General features: G+C 40.6%; 1 protein-coding gene across 8 annotated transcripts in view; it reads left to right on the plus strand.

The window, feature by feature from the left end:
- Window positions 1-17,504, plus strand: part of ZFAND6 (zinc finger AN1-type containing 6) — a 38,166-nt gene that overhangs the window by 18,514 nt on the left and 2,148 nt on the right. For all 8 annotated transcript variants that reach the window (XM_037393286.1, XM_037393292.1, XM_037393285.1 and 5 more), the window contains 3 exons: window positions 7,348-7,517; window positions 8,732-8,843; window positions 10,999-11,099. In XM_037393286.1, the coding sequence (XP_037249183.1) occupies window positions 7,367-7,517; window positions 8,732-8,843; window positions 10,999-11,099 (364 nt within the window). In that variant the 5' untranslated portion in view covers window positions 7,348-7,366. The remainder of the gene's footprint in view (window positions 1-7,347; window positions 7,518-8,731; window positions 8,844-10,998; window positions 11,100-17,504) is intronic.

The following is a 17,504-nucleotide window of genomic DNA, read 5'->3' on the forward strand; positions in this document are numbered from 1 at the left end:
TTCAAAGTAACATCTATTAATAGTGTATGCAGACAGGCATGGAAGGCTGAATCCTTATTATCAGTGATCTTCGTGATACCAGTATAGAATCTGTGTGTCTTTGTTCTTCCCTCGTAAGAGTGAATAGGTTGTAGTGAAATGTTCTCTTGTTCCCTGTGTAACCTTGAGTACAAGAGCAGACAGCTGTAGTTAGCAATATGCACGCTTTAACACTGGAGGCTTTGTGTATACCAAGTGTTCCTGGGTTGTATAATGATGTAACATTAGTAGTATAATATTCTGGCTCAGTTCTGGGTCATATTAGTTCTGAAAGTTGCTAACGTTCCTTTCCTTCCTAAGACCTGAACTGTGTCTCTTCTGTCCATCTGCCACTTGTGAGATTTGCACTTTCTCTCATATGTGTGGCTTCTCCTCCCCCCCCCCCCCCCCCCCCCCCCCGCCCCCCCCAGTGTGATTCTTTCACAGTCCTCCTTCCATCTTAAATCTGGGATTTACACTGTACAGGTAATGTAGCCTTCTTGAGGGTTCAGATTTTACTTACAAGTCTTGCACTGAAGGATGTAAAGTTGCTGATTACTAAAAATTAGAAGTGAAGAAAAGGCTTCTGTAATTCTTTGTGTCTTTGTAAAGTTTCTGCTAGGCTTGTCTAATATATGTGCTTGATTTTAGCCTGAAATGTCTATGCATGGAACAAAAATAAAAAGCTGTTCAACAGGAATAGATTGGAACATTAGTAGGTATTGGATGACTTGTCAAGTAAGTTGAGAGAACATCTTACTTAAGTCTTTGGTCTTTTTCTTTGGTCTTTTGTTTTCACTATTAAGTCATTTTATACATTCGACTTAAGTAGTTCAAATTGCAACTTAAAACTGTATTTAGTTGTGAGCAGGAAGAAAACTGGATGCCTGCTGGAATGAATTGAAAGCTTTAAAATGCATGGATTCTCTTGGTGTTGAGGAAGTTATCCAACTTCAGTGTTTTGAAAAAATGCAGCAGCTGTGTATTCTGCTGCTACAGGAACAAAGAGGTCGCTGCCCTTACAGATCTGCTTGCATTGTTGGTCCTTAACCATACTCGCTTTTTTAACTCAAAGCATTCTGATGAAACTGGGGCAGAGTGTAACTACACATGTAGCTATGCTGGCAAATCTGAACCAGCTGTAGTGTGTAGCCGGGGCAGGCTGTAGATGAAATGACATGTCTGACTGCAACCAGCAAGCTGGGCTGAACTGTAATGACTGAGGCCCCTATTCAAATCTGCCAGTTCTTGGCTCCGTAGCAAGTTGCTGGGACATGGTAATGCCTTAAAGCAGCTACCAACGGTTGCTCAGTGAATGTAAATTGGGGCCTTTTGGGAGAGATGGATGGAGTAAAAAGAAAACAGGACAGTTCTACAACTTGCTGTTAATTTGTGAGTGTAGTGCTTTACACTGTGAGTAGTGTCTTGCTTTCAGCAGGACACCTGAGCTGCTGTGTCTCTGCAAATTCTGCTGTGAAGCAGTATCCCCAAACACAGCCAGTGCTTTAACTTTTTCAGCAAGATTCGACGGTGCTCTGCTCTTAGGTCTTTATTTGCCATTTGTTTTGATAAGCCTGTGGAGGAATGCATTTCCCGTTTTTGTTTTTGTACCAGCATGCCTTTTCATATGGTGATACAGGTGGTATCGGGTATCTGTACCAATACATATTCTAAAATGACATGCATTTTTGTCTACACAACTTCATATTTTTTATTTGTGCCTGGTATGAGTCTTTCTTTATATGCTTAACCAGCACAATTTACCATTTTTGCAGTTTCTTCCTTGCTTCATTAGCAGAAAGGAAAAATGACCATTAGTATTGGTGCTACTTAAATCAGTGCTGAACTGCTTCATTATAAAGGTGATTATGATGGAGGAAGGAGTGTTTTATCACTTGGTAAAAATTGGATTCATCCTTTGAGGTGAGTGTCAGCTGAAATCTGTCAGTGTGTTGATCTCTGACAGTGAAGAGTAGCTTAACACTAAATGCTCTGCTTTCTTCTTGAGAAGCATTTTTAGGCTGGCATCGGTATGGCTCAGACTGTCTGGTTTGGTACTGCAGCTGAAGGAGAGTGCTGTTTGGGTAGTCTCTTCTGCTTCAGCATTAGCATTTGGGGAGGGATCCTTCCCATACCAGTCACAAATTTTAGGAGTGTTTGCAGAATACAAGACTGTGCTTTGGCTGGGGCAGTGGATTTGAGGATCTGCCGGCTTTCCCTACCACACCTTGAGTATGAGGACAACTAGAATTCCAGAGGCCCTTTTCTTTGGGGAAGATAGCTGAAGAGAGGTCTAGTTTCTGTGTGGGATTTTTTTTCTTGCTGGGGACGAGAGAGATTATTCCTAAACCTTGTGTGTTTAATCCTGCTAAATACTGCTCTCTCTGATCTTACTGATTAACATTTGAAGCCTATAAAGCTAGGGTATCAGTTATTTGAAAGTAGTGGCATATAAACATTTTAATTAAAAAGGGGGGGGGGGGGGGGAGACCAGTATTGTGGTGCCAGCTCTATGGGGAAGGAATATCCACAAATATTTTTTTAGTTGCTTTGCAGAGTATTGGAAGAGGTGGTTCGTTTCCCAGAGAGCCTGATATTCAAAAGACTTACCCTACTTTAGTATTTCTACAGCTTCAGCTCTATACATTTTGTAATTGGGAATGTCCTTTATATGATTTGTTGTGGTTTTTTCTTGGTACGGAGAATAATTTACTCTCTAAGATGTGCACTGGTAAGAGGGGAATGGTAGGTCCTGTAGCAGCAGGAGCAGCAATCAGGCCTTATAGATGAATTAAGTTGTTTATGTCAGGAGTAACAGGAATAGGTAGACTTGAAGCACCAGGTTTGTAGGAAAACGATGGGCTTAGCCTGCAGAGCTGTGTGCTACCATGCTTCTAGTGGCAGTAAATATTTTTGAGAAGAAAATTATCAGGGGTAACTTTGTATGACTTTAAGTTTAGCAATTTTCAGCTAATACAAAAAGAGGCTGTTCCATAATCTTCAACAAAGTGGATGTTCTGGGGTTGTGTTGAGGGGGTTTGTTTAAGGCTGTTTGCTTCCCTTTAGTATGCTTCCTTCTTACTAGTGCTCATACAACTGGTTATACAACTATGCTGTAAAGCAAAGGAGGGAACATGCTTAAGATACTGTAAAGAGTTTGGTTGTTTTTTTTTTCTTGAAGGAGAATCAATCCTGTATTTGGAGTAACAGGATGACCTTACAAGTGTTGTGCAAGCACAGCTTGGGGAGCAGGGGTGGGGGGACAGGCAGAGCCCAGAGGTATTTCCAGCAGCTTTACAAGCTCCACGTTCATTTTGTGGCACCTCAAACCGAGTGGGGCACAGGTGTAGCCACGTTGATCCCAAGACCTTGCAGTCACTTCAGCCATGAAGCTGCTTCGAGTTTTGTACTGAAGCCAAGCTAGGAGACCAGTTTTGAAACCACAGGGAGAGTATGCATTGGGATATATTTTACAGTAGGCTGGATGCTCAGCAAGGGCTAGTTGCCCCGAAAAAGGGTCGTTCTATTTTTAGCCTTGTCGGTTCTTTGCACCGTATACGGTTCTCTGGAGTTGATCTTCTGTCAGATCAGCAAGCTCTCCAGTTCACCAGAATAAATATTCCTGTTTTTCCCATGAGATGTATGAACCGATCTGACTTGAGGAAGAGGGCTGGGGCTGCGGGAGCAGACTTGCCCCTTTCACGGAGCTTCCAAGGCTGCAATTTCAGTGGCAGCCCACCATTACTGGCTTATGCGATGGCTGGTTGCAGTGGTTCTATGGATCTTCTTGTGTGTGGAATTACGGATGGTTTTGAAACGAATCATCTGAAGCTGAGCCAAGAACTGAGGTGGGGTGGTGGTGGGGGGTGGTGTCTTCCCTCCCCCAAAACATCTGTTCAGTGATCTCTTGCTGCTCATATTTGCTGAGATGGGGACAGTCTGGCTGCTCTGCTTGCAGCTGTTTGACTCCTGCCGGAGCAGTGAGGAAGAAAGTCCCTGAGGCACAATGCTGTGTCATCTTGGCCTTTGCCCTTGGCCAGTAGTGGATGTGTACAGGAGAGGCATGTCTAAGTACAGTGGCAGGAACCACCAGCACTTGGATCTTGATTCTCTTACGTTTTCAATGCCTGTTTTTGGCTGGTGGTTCTCCTAATGCTTTAAGCCTGCTGTGCTGCTAAAACAAGTGGTTCCACACGTGTCTTCAGCTAGATCCTCTCTTACGCCCAAACAGCACACGTGACAAACACAAGCTCGGAAACCAGTCTATGTTAAAACTAATTGGCAAAAGATGGAGTGGTTGGCTAAGTTTGATCACTTCCTTGATTCATTTTGGTCCATGTGAGCGCTGAGAGGGAGGGGGATCAGCGTGGGAGAGGGAGTGAGAAAGCTAGGGTGCAAGAGCTTATTGTACTGGTTTGGCATTCTGGCTCTTGGGTTCAGATAGATCAGCGAGCCATCTCAGCAGTGTACAGGCTGCTAAAATGTGTATTGTCCCTCCTGGTCACATGTCATCCCTTGCATCAGTTCCAGAGGTTTTTTTTCCCCTGCATTGTGTTTTTTTCTTTTTTTATGTGTGAACTGATTGAGCTTACTGAACTGTCAGAAAACTTTTTGTGGTGGTGATGGCCCTTTTTTCCTTGTATGGTTTTTTTTGATGGCTCAGGGAGCTAATTGGGTGGGTGAGGATCCAGCTGAGCACTGGAGCTGGTGTGGGTGATTATATGTAATTTCCCCCTTATGATTGCAACAAGCTGTTGTATTGGTTCAACTTCTTTCTCATTTGACTTTGTAACATTGCATCAGTTTGATCCTATCTCTTCTCCATTTTACTGCCTAAATATTAGCAACCAATGAAGGATCGTCCGCTTCCTGTGGCTTTTATGAAAGCTCTTCAGAAGAATCCCTGGCACTTCCCCTTGGAGATTTAAGTGTTCTGGAGCCTCATGCCAGTGGCTTGTGCTTTGGCTGGTGGCAGGATCCACTGGTTAATGAACTTGAGAACTGGCTTAGCTGGAACTCAGTCCAGCTTTTCTTGTTTTTCTTCTGGGCATCTTTGTGCACCTTTCACAATTTGTTTATTGAATTGAAGCAGACTGGTTTGGTTGTTGTTTTTTTTTTTTAGTCCATGTTAGAAATTGTTATGCTGTGATTGCATTAGCACCTGGTCCCTTCAGCAGTGGTTGTGTTGGGGAATAAGAAAATTAGCAGTAACTGGTGCTGTTATTGAGTTCCTGTGTGCTGCCTGAAGCTAACTGTTGAACACAAAGGCAATCACGGTAGATTTTGAAAGTTAGGGTGGTAGGGTTCCTTTAATATGCTGCTGTCTAAAATTAAAAGGATTAATACTTGTATTATGACATTGAATCTCTAATAGTCCTTGAAATATTCTGTCCAAAGTGTTTTTTAATTAGTCTTTCAATCTTAACCATTCTGTGCCAAGAGTGACTTGCGTAAGGCTTCATCTTTAAATTGGTTTGAGTTACCAAAGAGAAAACTCGCGTTCATTTACACTTTCATGAAATGGCTTCACTGAACGTTGGGCCCAGTGTAAGAATTGAATTCCCACATGTGCTACTTGCAGTTTGATTCTAAAGGGCTGTCTGGAGAAAGGCAGGAATGAAAGTGCTCTTTCAGCTACAAGTACCGTACTTCAGCAAAATCAAATTTAGCTGTCGTTTAAGGTCAATGGGGGCTTTGTATGCCGAAAGCAAATGCTTCTATATTGGGGTGGGGGAGTGCAGTCAAACAGCTGAAATAAGCTTAATTGCAGGTTGAAGCTGAATAAGATACTATCAGAGACTTTTTTTTCTTCCTGCTTGTACATCTTCCTTGTCTTATATCTTGAGTATTTTCTCATCCTTAGAGTACCTTATTGCTGCAAACGGAAAACCTGACTGTTGCTTCTCTGTTGCTGTTAGCATTGCAACCCAGAGGTTTGCTTTTTGAGGTGTCAATTTCACATCCTTTGGGGAAATAAAACCAAAATGCAATGGATGTGGGTGTGAGGAGATGAGGATATTTGTCTAAAAACAACATAATGGGAAACTTGTTTGTAGATGGCTTCAAATACATCTTATGTAAAAGGAAATCTTTCTACGCTGGTGTACTTGTTACTGTAGCTTGATCTAGTTTTATAACTTGGCAATCAAAGTATTCAAGTATCCTGAAACCCCTTCCCCTCTGGATTTTCTTTGCTTTGCTTTTGAAATGTATACTGATGTTACTTGAAAGATTGATTATTTTTTTTTATTATTTTCAGTAATATTGCTTATCCTGCAAGAATTAAAATTATCCATGCTTCAGCTGAAGTTTTAATCGGGAAGTATAAAATGGTAGAGCTAAATTGATTTTGAATGAGAAAAGTGATACCTTGAGATACTTAGTTTCTTAATAGGAAGGCTTTTCTTGTAAAACTGATACAAAAGAGGTCAAGAATATATTTGGGAGTGTGTGTGGGGAAAAAATGGAAAATTAATTTTACCTGAGTGACAGATGTCAAAGCTGCTTTATAAGACCATTTGAGAATAGTTAGGAGGCTCAGAACACTGTTGAAAATAGTAGTTTGTTGTAATTTTCTTGTATTAAGAAGGTTTACAGATCCCTATGAGCCAGGGACAGAAACCATGGATTGTACAGTGTTGATGAAAACGTAACATCTAAGGATGTTATGAGTTGCCTTGATATTTATTTCTCATTTTTAGTATATTTTCACACAGAATTGATATATAGGAGGTACATGTACCTAGACTAATATTTTTGACAGAAAGGGTGATTTTCTTTTTGCACGTGAAAAATTGTAATACGAGTTTTGTGGTAAGTAGTTGTGTTGTCCTTCACTAACGATGCAGTGACTAAACAGTAACTTGCAAATTCATGTGACTATTGCTAATTATAATTACTATGCGGTAAGTAAGCATGTGTTACCATGCTTGTATTTCATTTTATAGTTCTCATTCACAGTATCAGCAGTTCAGGTCTCAGGAAGAGTTCAGCATAGGTGTCCCCCTCCCTTTATACTTACAGCTTCTAGCAGCAATGCTTCCAGTATTTTCTAAAGTGACTTTTCTTTGTGGGCTATATATTGAACATAAAACGATGGGGCTGGAAGGGTCTGTATGTATGGGTTATGCAAAGCATAATTATGACCGTATCTGTATTATTGGGCAGACTTCATAGACCTTTCAGGAAAGGGCATTGAGTTACCCTCAAGGCATCTTTTCTAGAATATCTTTTTGCTGAGCTATAGGAAACTCCGGATTTTCAAATGTCAACTGTAAGAGAAGGGCTTTCTTGGGCCTCTAAAAACTGGGTTGCATGTGTCAATTTCAGGTTTATAGAAGAAGGGAAAATGGCTCAAGAAACTAACCGTAGCCAAGTGCCTATGCTTTGTTCCACTGGTTGCGGATTTTATGGGAATCCTCGTACAAATGGCATGTGTTCAGTGTGCTACAAAGAACATCTTCAAAGGCAGAACAGTAATGGTAGAATTAGCCCTCCTGGTAAGTAACACACATCGGTTTGAACAACTCAATGACATAGGAGGCAGTAACTTGTTTTCTGGTCGTGTCCAGATACTAAAAGTATCGGAGCATTGGGGCAAACAGTTTTGTTCAAGTGTCTTACCTTATTGAATGAGGTTGGATGAAATGCTCATAATATAGTTGTGTTCTGATTAATCTGCTCAGAAGTAGACTCTTGCTAATATGTTTGTATTAATCTGAGTTTCCTATTTGAAGATACAAAAAGACAGGAAAAAATACCATACCAACATATTTTTCCTGAAATTATTGGCAGTAGAGATAACGTTGAGCTTGAGGAATGTTTGTTGAAAGCATTTAAAATACAGGTATTTAATTTCTGCAGCCTGATGCTGAAGAATTAACCTGAAGAATAGTTTCTCCTAACTTCAGATAGAGACACTTTTTGTGCTTTTTGGCCCAGTGTCCCCTGTACGATGGTCTTTCCTACAAGGCAGATTGCCCATTGAAATAAGTGCTGTTTTTCTACATTGACTCTGTAGAAAAAGCTAGAGTGCTTTTCCCCCTTTAAAATAATGGTAGTGTCCTCAGAAAGAGGAACCCTTTCTCTGTGCTTTTCAGCCCAGTGTTTTCAACTTCAGCATGTTCTGCTGGGGGAAAGCAGGCTAGGGAGTGCTTCCCTGGAGCTGCTAAAATGTCTCTTCTGACTAGGCTAGATGCTGACAGCAAGGAATCTCATGGCACACTTGAAGATTTCCCTCCTTGACTTGAATATTAAAACCTGACTTTTAAAATTGCAGTAATAGCTTCCATTGAAATCTGGGGATCCAGGCTTTACAACTTCAGAATGGATCAGGAGCTGGCATTAGGCTGTTACACTGCTGTTTCTCGCTGTGCTGTTTTTTAAACAAAACCCAAGCTTATGATGTCAGAGTACCGCAGTTTATGCTGAGAAAGCTGTTTGTAGAAGCTTTAATTAGCAGCAAATAGTAACTATTTTAAAGCTCCAGCTTCAGAATTTCGTGCTCTAACTTCTAGGGGCCTGGGGCTGGAACGTAATCAAAATATGGCCAAACATAATTACTTTTTGTAAAATTATGTTTCATTATGATACAGGCTGAGATTCAATTACGTTCCTGGCTCATGTCGTGGGGGTCGAGGAATAATTGCATGGTATAACTTTTGTAATCCCAAGAAGTAGTGTAACACATTTTACATTAGTGTCTTCCTTCCAGCAACTTCTGTCAGTAGTATAACTGAGTCCTTACCGGTTCAGTGCACAGAAGGCAGCACCCAGGAAACTCAGTCAACTTTAGATTCTACATCGACTCCATCTATGCAGCCAAGGTAAGCTGTTTCTGTCTGTTCTGTGTTTTAGTCACCTTGATACACATTTTAATGTAAAATGAAGTGTGCTGATACTGCATAATTAAATGCTAGGACCTGGATTAGGCAAACACGTAAGATTTAGCTGCTAACTTTAAAGCATGGGATCTCATGGTAAATAGTAGCTGATCTGTTAGCTGCATCTTGCATTCAAATGCAAATTTGTCTTTAGAATTTGGCCTCAAATAGGAGCATTGCCAGCTTCATGCTGCTCTACAGAGATTTGGCTGGCCAGTCGTCTGACTCCACAACGTGCAGTTGGTTGTACATTTACCAAAGGAGAGCTCTTTCCATCTTAGAAATTCAAAGATTTTGTAAAATGGCAGAAAGCTGTTTACTAGAGTGCTCATAAATGTATGATAATGTGTTAACAAACCAGTTGCTTCACAAAAAGTGGAGTGTACTAGAAGAGCGGAAAAATATCTGAAATCTTAGTTGTGCTACTGAACTGATTTCTTATTAAAACAAGTAATTTCTAACTGGATTATTCAAGGAGATGTAATGACCTCTTGTAAATCACTCAGACTTAGTAAGTGCTCTCCATTTGTAGAAGCTAAATATTTGTTTATATTCAGTGCTGCATTTCAGTTTAGACTGACACAACCAACAGCAACTTAAGTGCTCTGGAAGTTTTTTGAGCGAAAAATGTTAGTGTCTTGTACTATATGGAAGCTAACTTGCAGTAATACTTATTCTAGCTTTCCTTTACAAATCAGAATGTAGTAAAACATAGGCTGAGGGTGACTTCATCAGCTGCTGTTGGCTGATAACTGTGCAGGCTATGTTTTCTGCTCCTCAGCTTTTTATAGGAGGTGTTACCTCATTCTTGGATCCTGCATATGAACTGAGAGCTAGGTGCCATGCTTGGTGCTGAATTTGGTCTTTCCATTCTGGGCTTTCTAATTGGGGTAAAAAATAGATACCTTATGCTAATACAACTCTTTTGGTAAAAAAAATAAATAAAGAAATGCACAGAGGTGAACCAATTACATTGCCTTGGGTTTGTTTTCTTATACAACCTTTGTAATACCGTGAAAGAGAAAATAAAGTATCTCTTTGATCACTAGCTTGATTACTGGTTACGTGAGAAATGAGCGGATGGTTGCTCTTAAACTTGCACTTAAAAAAAAAAAAAAAATCATCAGTGTCACTTGTTCTTTTTCCCCAAATTAAAAACAAGGATTCAACTTCAGTCTCTGGTAATACCTCAGAATTATGAAACTCTGAGGAAATATCTAGTAAATTGACAATGCCCTTTTGTAGGTGACCAAACCTGCAGTTCAAGACCTACATGCAATTCTTGGCAATTAAAATTGCAACTCCAATGTCCTGGTTGTGTCATGGACTACTGGTAGGACTTTGCTGGTTCGTGGGCTGCTGGATAATCCGGTTTCTTAGGGATTCACTCTGAATCCAAGTGGAAAGGGAGAAACAAATTGGGCAAATGGGGTAGTGCTACCTCTCGCTTGGGACTTCAGCTGTGTCTTGTTCCATAGTAGAGCTGCTGGATGAGCAGTTTGACTCGCTAGTATTGAATGCCTCTCCTATAACTGTCCAGGGTATTCACCTGTGAATTTTCAGCCATGCTGTGATTTCAGCAGTATGACTGACAGAGTTGGGAAGTTTGGCCAGCACCACTTCACACTGCAAAAGCGTAAGGCGTTCTGTCTACAGCTGCAGATGCTTTATTACTGGAAACATTGACATGCTGCAATTTTCTTGTTCATATCATTGCACACTAAAGTAGCTCCTCTACAATTATGTTGCTGACTTAGGTTAGAAAAATCCTTGCATGTTGAATGTTGCATTATTGCGTCTTTGTGAAAGGATGGTGTGCCAAACTATCCCAAAATAATTTTTCCCCCTTTTATAGTTGATCTGGCTTATTGCATCCAATTTGAATGGAAAAACGGGTAACTCTTTTTCATCAATTCACATTGTCCAGTATTCTTGGACACTGTGGCATTTTATAAGTGGTTACAGAAACAACTTCAGAGTGAAATGTTTTGGCATGCTCTTTCATCAGATATATTCTAATGTATTTCTTTCAGGAATGCTCTGTAGGGCGTGGACATACCTCGTAAATGTAACTTTTTTTTTTTTTTTTGTCCCCTAGCCCTGTGTCAAGTCAGTCACTTCTAACAGAATCTGTAGCATCATCCCAACCGGATAGTACAGCTGTGGACAAAACAGTACCTGAGACAGAAGATTTGCAAGGTTGGTGCCTAGATGCCAGAGACAGAACTTAGGAATGTTTGTAAAACTTGGACTGTACTTAATACAGTCCTGTTCAGGAGGTGCCTTATTTTCAGACCCCAATTTTCTGTGAAATCAGAAGGCAAAAGAAAGATAAACTTTATTTTCTTAAAAGGCAAGTCTTAAACTGGAAACTGTTATGTTTAACTAGTGATTTCAGCATCTGCTGTAACAGGTATGTTAATTGGGCTTTGGAAATGTACATTGTAAATCAATCTTCTGTTCTGTCTTTATGCTACAGCTCTTACATATAAGTAGAGTTCCGAGTATCTTGTTACCTCTCAGAGTAGTCATTTGCAGCAAACAGCACAGAAGTTTGTGTTTGAGGGTGTTACACCACAGCTGATACAAGAACAGTGTTAGTATCTTGTATAAATGTGAAACACCTATAAAAGAACCTTTCACCTATGGACAGCAACAATGTAATATTTTGAAGTTCACTTTATCAGATACACAATTACCAACCCACAAACTCTGGTTGCTTGAAGGAAAATGGCTGAATGGGTGATTTTAGCTATATTGGCTTAAAATCTTGTTGCTGGTACAATGTAGATGTTTTGGGGTTTTTTTTCTTTGATTTTTCTTTTCTTTTTATATGTAGCCTTACGGAGTTTAAACTAAAGAATTTTTAATAGTATTTTTTAGGAAAAGGCAAAAATGCTGAATAGTACTCAAAATTTTCTCAGACCTTTAATCCATAGACATTACAAAAGGTACTTCTGCTGACAGCTGAGGCTTTAGTGGGTAGAGTTATGTTTCTGTAAACTAGCCTAAGCATAGGAGTTCGGGTTTTGCACAGATGCAACACATAATACCACTTCAAGGTGCTAAATAGAAGTTCTTTCATTGTACCTCTGATAAAGTTCTGGTTTTCAGATAGTTTTCTAAACCTAAGCTTTCCTTTTTTGTGGGGTGGAATAGAGTCATTCAGCTACTGTGCTGAGTAAGGTCACCTCTTTGTTCACACAAACAGCAGCTGTAAAACTGGGAGAATAGGTTTTAATGCTAATAACATTTTGTATTTGTAATCATACCTCTGAGATGTCAATTATTAGAAACATGCTTATTGTTAAATATGTTCTAGACATATGCTCTAATACCTGCTAGTTAGGTTGTTTCTTGGAGCTGAGAGCTTCTGGTGCTTTGATTTTGGCAACGCACAAAGGGCATGCTCTAAATACCGATCTCTCAAGCCTTACCCAGCTTGAGAGAAAAGCAAGTGCTGTAAAGGCTTATGCTTCTTAAGTTCTGTATATTTGCACAGCAGAGGTAGGTTTGCAAGCTAGATTTTTAGTTGGTACACCTCAGAGTAATACAGATACAGCTCTACTTTCATCCCTGTTCTGCAGTATGGGGAACCTGGGATGTGCTGCATGGCATGCCAGCTGTAACCCAGCTCCTGTGCAGGTACACCCCTTTCTGGGAACCTCAGAAGTAGAACACCTCTGTCAAGCCCACGCAGCACAAACTGCAGGTTTATATAGATACGGATGTGGCATATATCAGAGAATAGAAAGGCAACTTCTGCAAGCTGATCTTCCTACTACCCTGTCTGTCTCATGATTCTTCACCTTCCGTCTAATGCCTTCTTAGTATATATCTTACTTGGTTGGCTTAGCTGTAAATTGAAACTCCAGGTTTGCAGCTTCTTGTACTATGGGGTGACTTGGGCCTGTGAAAAGACTTTTCCCAGCAAGTTCTCAGAGGTGTGTCTCTCTTCTTACCCATTTGGATAGATTTATGCTCCTTCTAATTCTCAATCTCTAAAACTAGCTCTCCCTATGAGAAGATAACATAGGTTGCTCAACTAGAAGCTTTTATTTCAGGGGAATATTTGCATTTTACAGTATGTCTTTTAAGGATCCACCTCTATCAGGTGTTTAGAGTGCTCAGCTGTGTCCCGTGTCCTTTTCTTTGTACCGTGGTGATTTCTAAACTAAGAACACCACCACCATGTAATTGCAGTTCTAAATTACAGTCCCTATTTATAACTCGCTGTGGCAGGGTCAGCCTTGTTTCCTGAAGAGTTGCTTCTGTGCTATCTCTTAACCGAAAATCGTAGGAAATGTAGTGTTTCTAGTTTTGAAGTAATTTGCTTGGAAAGTGTAAGTTTGGAAAGAAAGCAGCTTGTAATGGGTCCTAAGTGGATTTCACTGAATTGTTGTCACAATTGTGCATCATAGAGTGGTTTTTTCCCACATCATTCGGAATTTGAATTTTAGGCTGCTGTCAAGAATGTAATAGAAATGTGTAAGTCAGTTATTTAGTGGTGTGTGGTTTTGTAGCACTTAAAAAGGAAAAAACGTCACAGAAATGCAGTAGTTGGTCCCAGACTGAAGAGTTTATAATGCTACTTCTGTTGATGCAGGGGAGGAAAAAAAGAAATTGTCTGATTTGACCATTTTCCCCCCTATCTATTTGGATAAATTTTTTGCTTTGTTGGGATGTCTATTCTGAAGCAGATTGTTCTATGCTACTTGTATAATAGGTCAGTCTGTTGTATTTAGTTGAGGTCCCCTTAACTTGCTGCTTTACAAAAGTTACTAGGCTACAAAGCCCACGAATGAAAGATTGGGTGAATGGTTAAGCTTTCTTACATTACTTTTATTAGTTTTTTGAAGCAGACAGGTAAATGGGGTTTGAGTTGTGTGCACAGTCCTTGCTGTTCGCAGACAAGCTAAAATTGCAAGGGGATGAAAATCCCAAAGAGCAGTTCACATTTGTTTGTCTTCATTGGGTTTATTTTGTAAACTAAATAGAGAAAAACTATAGAATGTGTTAATAAATCTAGGTTTTGCACTTAGTGATTGTGTGATAATGCTTGTGTAGGTGTGGAACACTGCAAAAAGTGCAATGCTAGATAGAGGCTAATAGAATTTTATTTTTATTTTACTTTAATGCTTTTAAATATCATGAACCATACCATTAAAGATGACCTAAAATGAAACTCATTAAGGTACAGTCCAGCTTTTCTAGGATCTTTCTTCTATTCTGAGCATCTCTCCAACACGTTTTAGGTTGTCTTGTGGGCTGTTGTACCTTTTACTCGACGTTACGGCTGTTCGGATTAGGCAGTCAGGATTCCTTATTTGTTAGCCAGGGGATTCATGGGGCTGCCTCCCGGCAAGCCTGCAAGCGGGTAGAGAGGCACTTCTCTAGGATTAATGAGTTTAAAACCATCCAAGTTAGGATTCATGCTCTATATTTCGGGGAGGATTTTAAAGGTAAATGAAACTTTTGGAAGGCAGCAGTCCATCACATGCTTTCTGGAGCTCTTACAACTGAAGGCCACAGCGCTACAAGTACAAATTGTATTAGTGGGTGGGCTTTCAGTCTCTGAGGCTGAAAACTTCTAAGAGCCAAACCAGCTGCTCTGTTTCCAAGCTCATTGCGAATTGGAGAGGTCCACATGTACCATATGCAAAATGCACTCAGTTGTGCAGTATGTGTGGTAACTATTTTGAAAAATCAAAATATGAGCCAAGATTTTAATAATTGGTTAAAAGGTAGGTGGCAGTTCTTCTGAATGAAGTCACCTGGTTTTGTGCTCATCTAGGCTTTTAGTCAGGTAGAACAGTTAAATTCAGTCATTGCTGACTAAATCTGAAAAACTTGATATCAAAACAATTAAGTTGCTACAGAATGTTATGTGGAGATAACCCGGACCCAAAGTGAATGCTGTTGAACTAATTGCATCAACTTCAGTGGACTTCCAGGGCTGGCTCAGTAAGGCAGTACTGGGGAGGAACTGGTAGATACTTTCAACTTCTGTGACTGTACCAGGAGCCTGGAGGTACAGTATGGTTAGGATACAGAGTAGGAAATAATGTAGGATATCCTGATTTACTGGATGAATGCTCCGGGGAGAGAGGAAACATTCATGAGGAAGATTTAAAACTAAATTCTGTAGGAAAGTGTACTCTTACTTATTTAATTTGTCTCTTCCTAACACTGAAGCTGTATTTTAGGCTGATTACTTCAGCTTACTGTTAAAATGTTAGGAAGCGCTGATCTTCTGTTTAGGATTAACTTCACATTTCATTCCTCTGGAGGAGCGGGTGTTCTCCTTAGGCCTGCTCAGATGCACTCAAGAGGTAAATGTTAGCTGTTTATACTCTTCCCGTGGGAATGAGGAACCCTTTGAGAAGCTCTGCATAGTAATACGGGGGTGACACGTGAAGCATCCAGAGCAGGGACAGAGGAGACGCCAGATGAGGCATCAGGAGTCTTGCAGCAAATGGATGGAGTTGTGTGTTGTGTCCACAGGGATGCGAGCACTGGAGTGTGCTTTATCTTGCAGGTGCTGCTTTCACGATCCGTTGGAGTACACTGAAGTTCAAGCATGGTTGGCACAAGCGAAGCAGTAGTAAAAGCTTCTGTGTTTAGGTGGAAGTCCAGGCTCTGCTTGTTTTGATCAGCTGTGAACATGCTCTGTAAAACAGGGAACACCTAGTGGCCAGCCCAGCTTGTCAGCTCCAGAAAAATGAGTGTGTTCATGCTTTATTCCATTTTGGTTAGCTGGCTGCTTGTACTGGTGCTGCCAGTGCTGCTGTTCTGCAGCTAAAGGCAGAGCTGGGACTGCGGGAAGGGAGGGAATCAGTTCAAGCAAAGCAGGCAGCAGCATCCTGGAATCCAGACAAAGTACAGCAGCTGTGGGAGTGGCTGCAACATGTTTCCTGTGAGCTCCAAACTGGTGGTATTGCATTTTACCTGTGGTTTTTTTCTGTTGTGTGCATCACAGCTAGCTTATAGATGGAGCACTTAACACTGGCACTTGGTTGTCTAAAGGTGACTTAGTGTTTGGGATATTCATGATTATCATAGAGGGTTTTGAGTCAAATCTCCGGCTTCTGTGCAAAAGCAAATTGAGATCTAAAATTTATGGTTACTACACTAGATACGAAATGACTCGTGGCAGCAGTAGAAGAACCTTTCTGCTTAGTTCTACAGCGAGCAGCTGCCCTTAAACATTTTCAAACTTTTTTAGTGTGAGCGCCATGCGCACAATGCAAATGTTAAGTGTGTATGTATTAGAGAGCCTTGTTTTGCAGGGAACAGTGCCAGTTTTTCCTAAACCTGACTAATGGTTACAGAGACTTTTAGTAAAACTTACATTGAGGTAACTGGATTTTGCTACAACAGGAAATGCAAACTTGGCAATGTTAGCTGCTAAACACTAATTCATGGCATGAAGTTTTCTTAATGAATTAATAAACACTGTAATGTCCATTCTGTGTAACACCGCAAGAGTTCATTTGGTTGTCTTACCACTTCTGATACTTACCTTGCATCTTTTGATCCTTACTGCTTTTGATTCTTGCAAACCTTAGGATATTATCTGTCCACTCAGAAATGTCCCCTTTAACAGCCATTTAAAGCCATTGAACCTTTTTTGCAAAAATGTCAATTCTTAAAAAATTCAAGACAAAGAAAAGCTCTGCTCCTAATGGAGGGGGATGTTTAAAGGGTTTAATAAACCATGTAACAACCTGTCTTTGCTAGATTAACCTTTGGAATATACTGTTGAGCAAGGTCTTTGCTGGTGCAAGTATTTTGTTACCCATTGATGTTACTTGGTACAGACTGCAGTGTTTTGATACACAGCAAAAGTGGAAAGTGCCCTTTCCTTTAAAAAAAGATAAATCTTCAGAATAGCAGCACAGGAAGAAAACCCACAGGAGTTGTCATGCAGAATAGCAGTCGGCTAGTGTAGAACTGCAGCTGACAGTCTGCCTAGCAAAAGTCCAGCTGCACAGAGGTGCGTGCAGCTTTTTCCCTGGTAAATGTCTGGGCTTGCTGTTGTGTCCTCTTTACAGCACTGGTTCTAGCTCAGCTTCCGTTGGCACTCCTCCCAGCTGGAGCTTGCTTTCGTTCTTTGCTGCAAATACTCCTAGCTTCTGTGTACTTTACTCACTGGAGACTTGTCCTGCTGTGATCTAGCAGTGGCTGGTAGGCAGAGATTGGCTCTTAGCCCTTCTTGAAATGAAGTTGGGTTTTTTTGGTTTCTATTTCTGTTTTGTAATGTAAGGAATGTGCAAATACATGAGGAAAACCAGCCAATTTCTATTTTTACCTGGGTTAGGCAAATACTACCACTGCTTGTTAATATTCTCCCACACAACCTGTAACCTGTCCCTTAGCAAAAGTGTCTTTAAAATGAGCTGTTTACCCGCATCTTTCTGGGTTTCAGGATAGTGTACTTCCACCCTGCAAGTGTGTGTATCTTCAGCTAACGGTATCTCACCCCAGGGAGTAACTAGCCGCTGTGTGGGCTTTTTTTAGGTGTGTAAGAGTGGCAGTGTCAAAGTAGTAGAGGTTGGTTTGAAATGCTGCATTTTGTGTGGCCTCAGTATTGCAACCTTCAGC

The sequence above is a fragment of the Falco rusticolus genome, chromosome 7, assembly GCF_015220075.1.
Source record: "Falco rusticolus isolate bFalRus1 chromosome 7, bFalRus1.pri, whole genome shotgun sequence".
Taxonomy (NCBI): domain Eukaryota; kingdom Metazoa; phylum Chordata; class Aves; order Falconiformes; family Falconidae; genus Falco; species Falco rusticolus.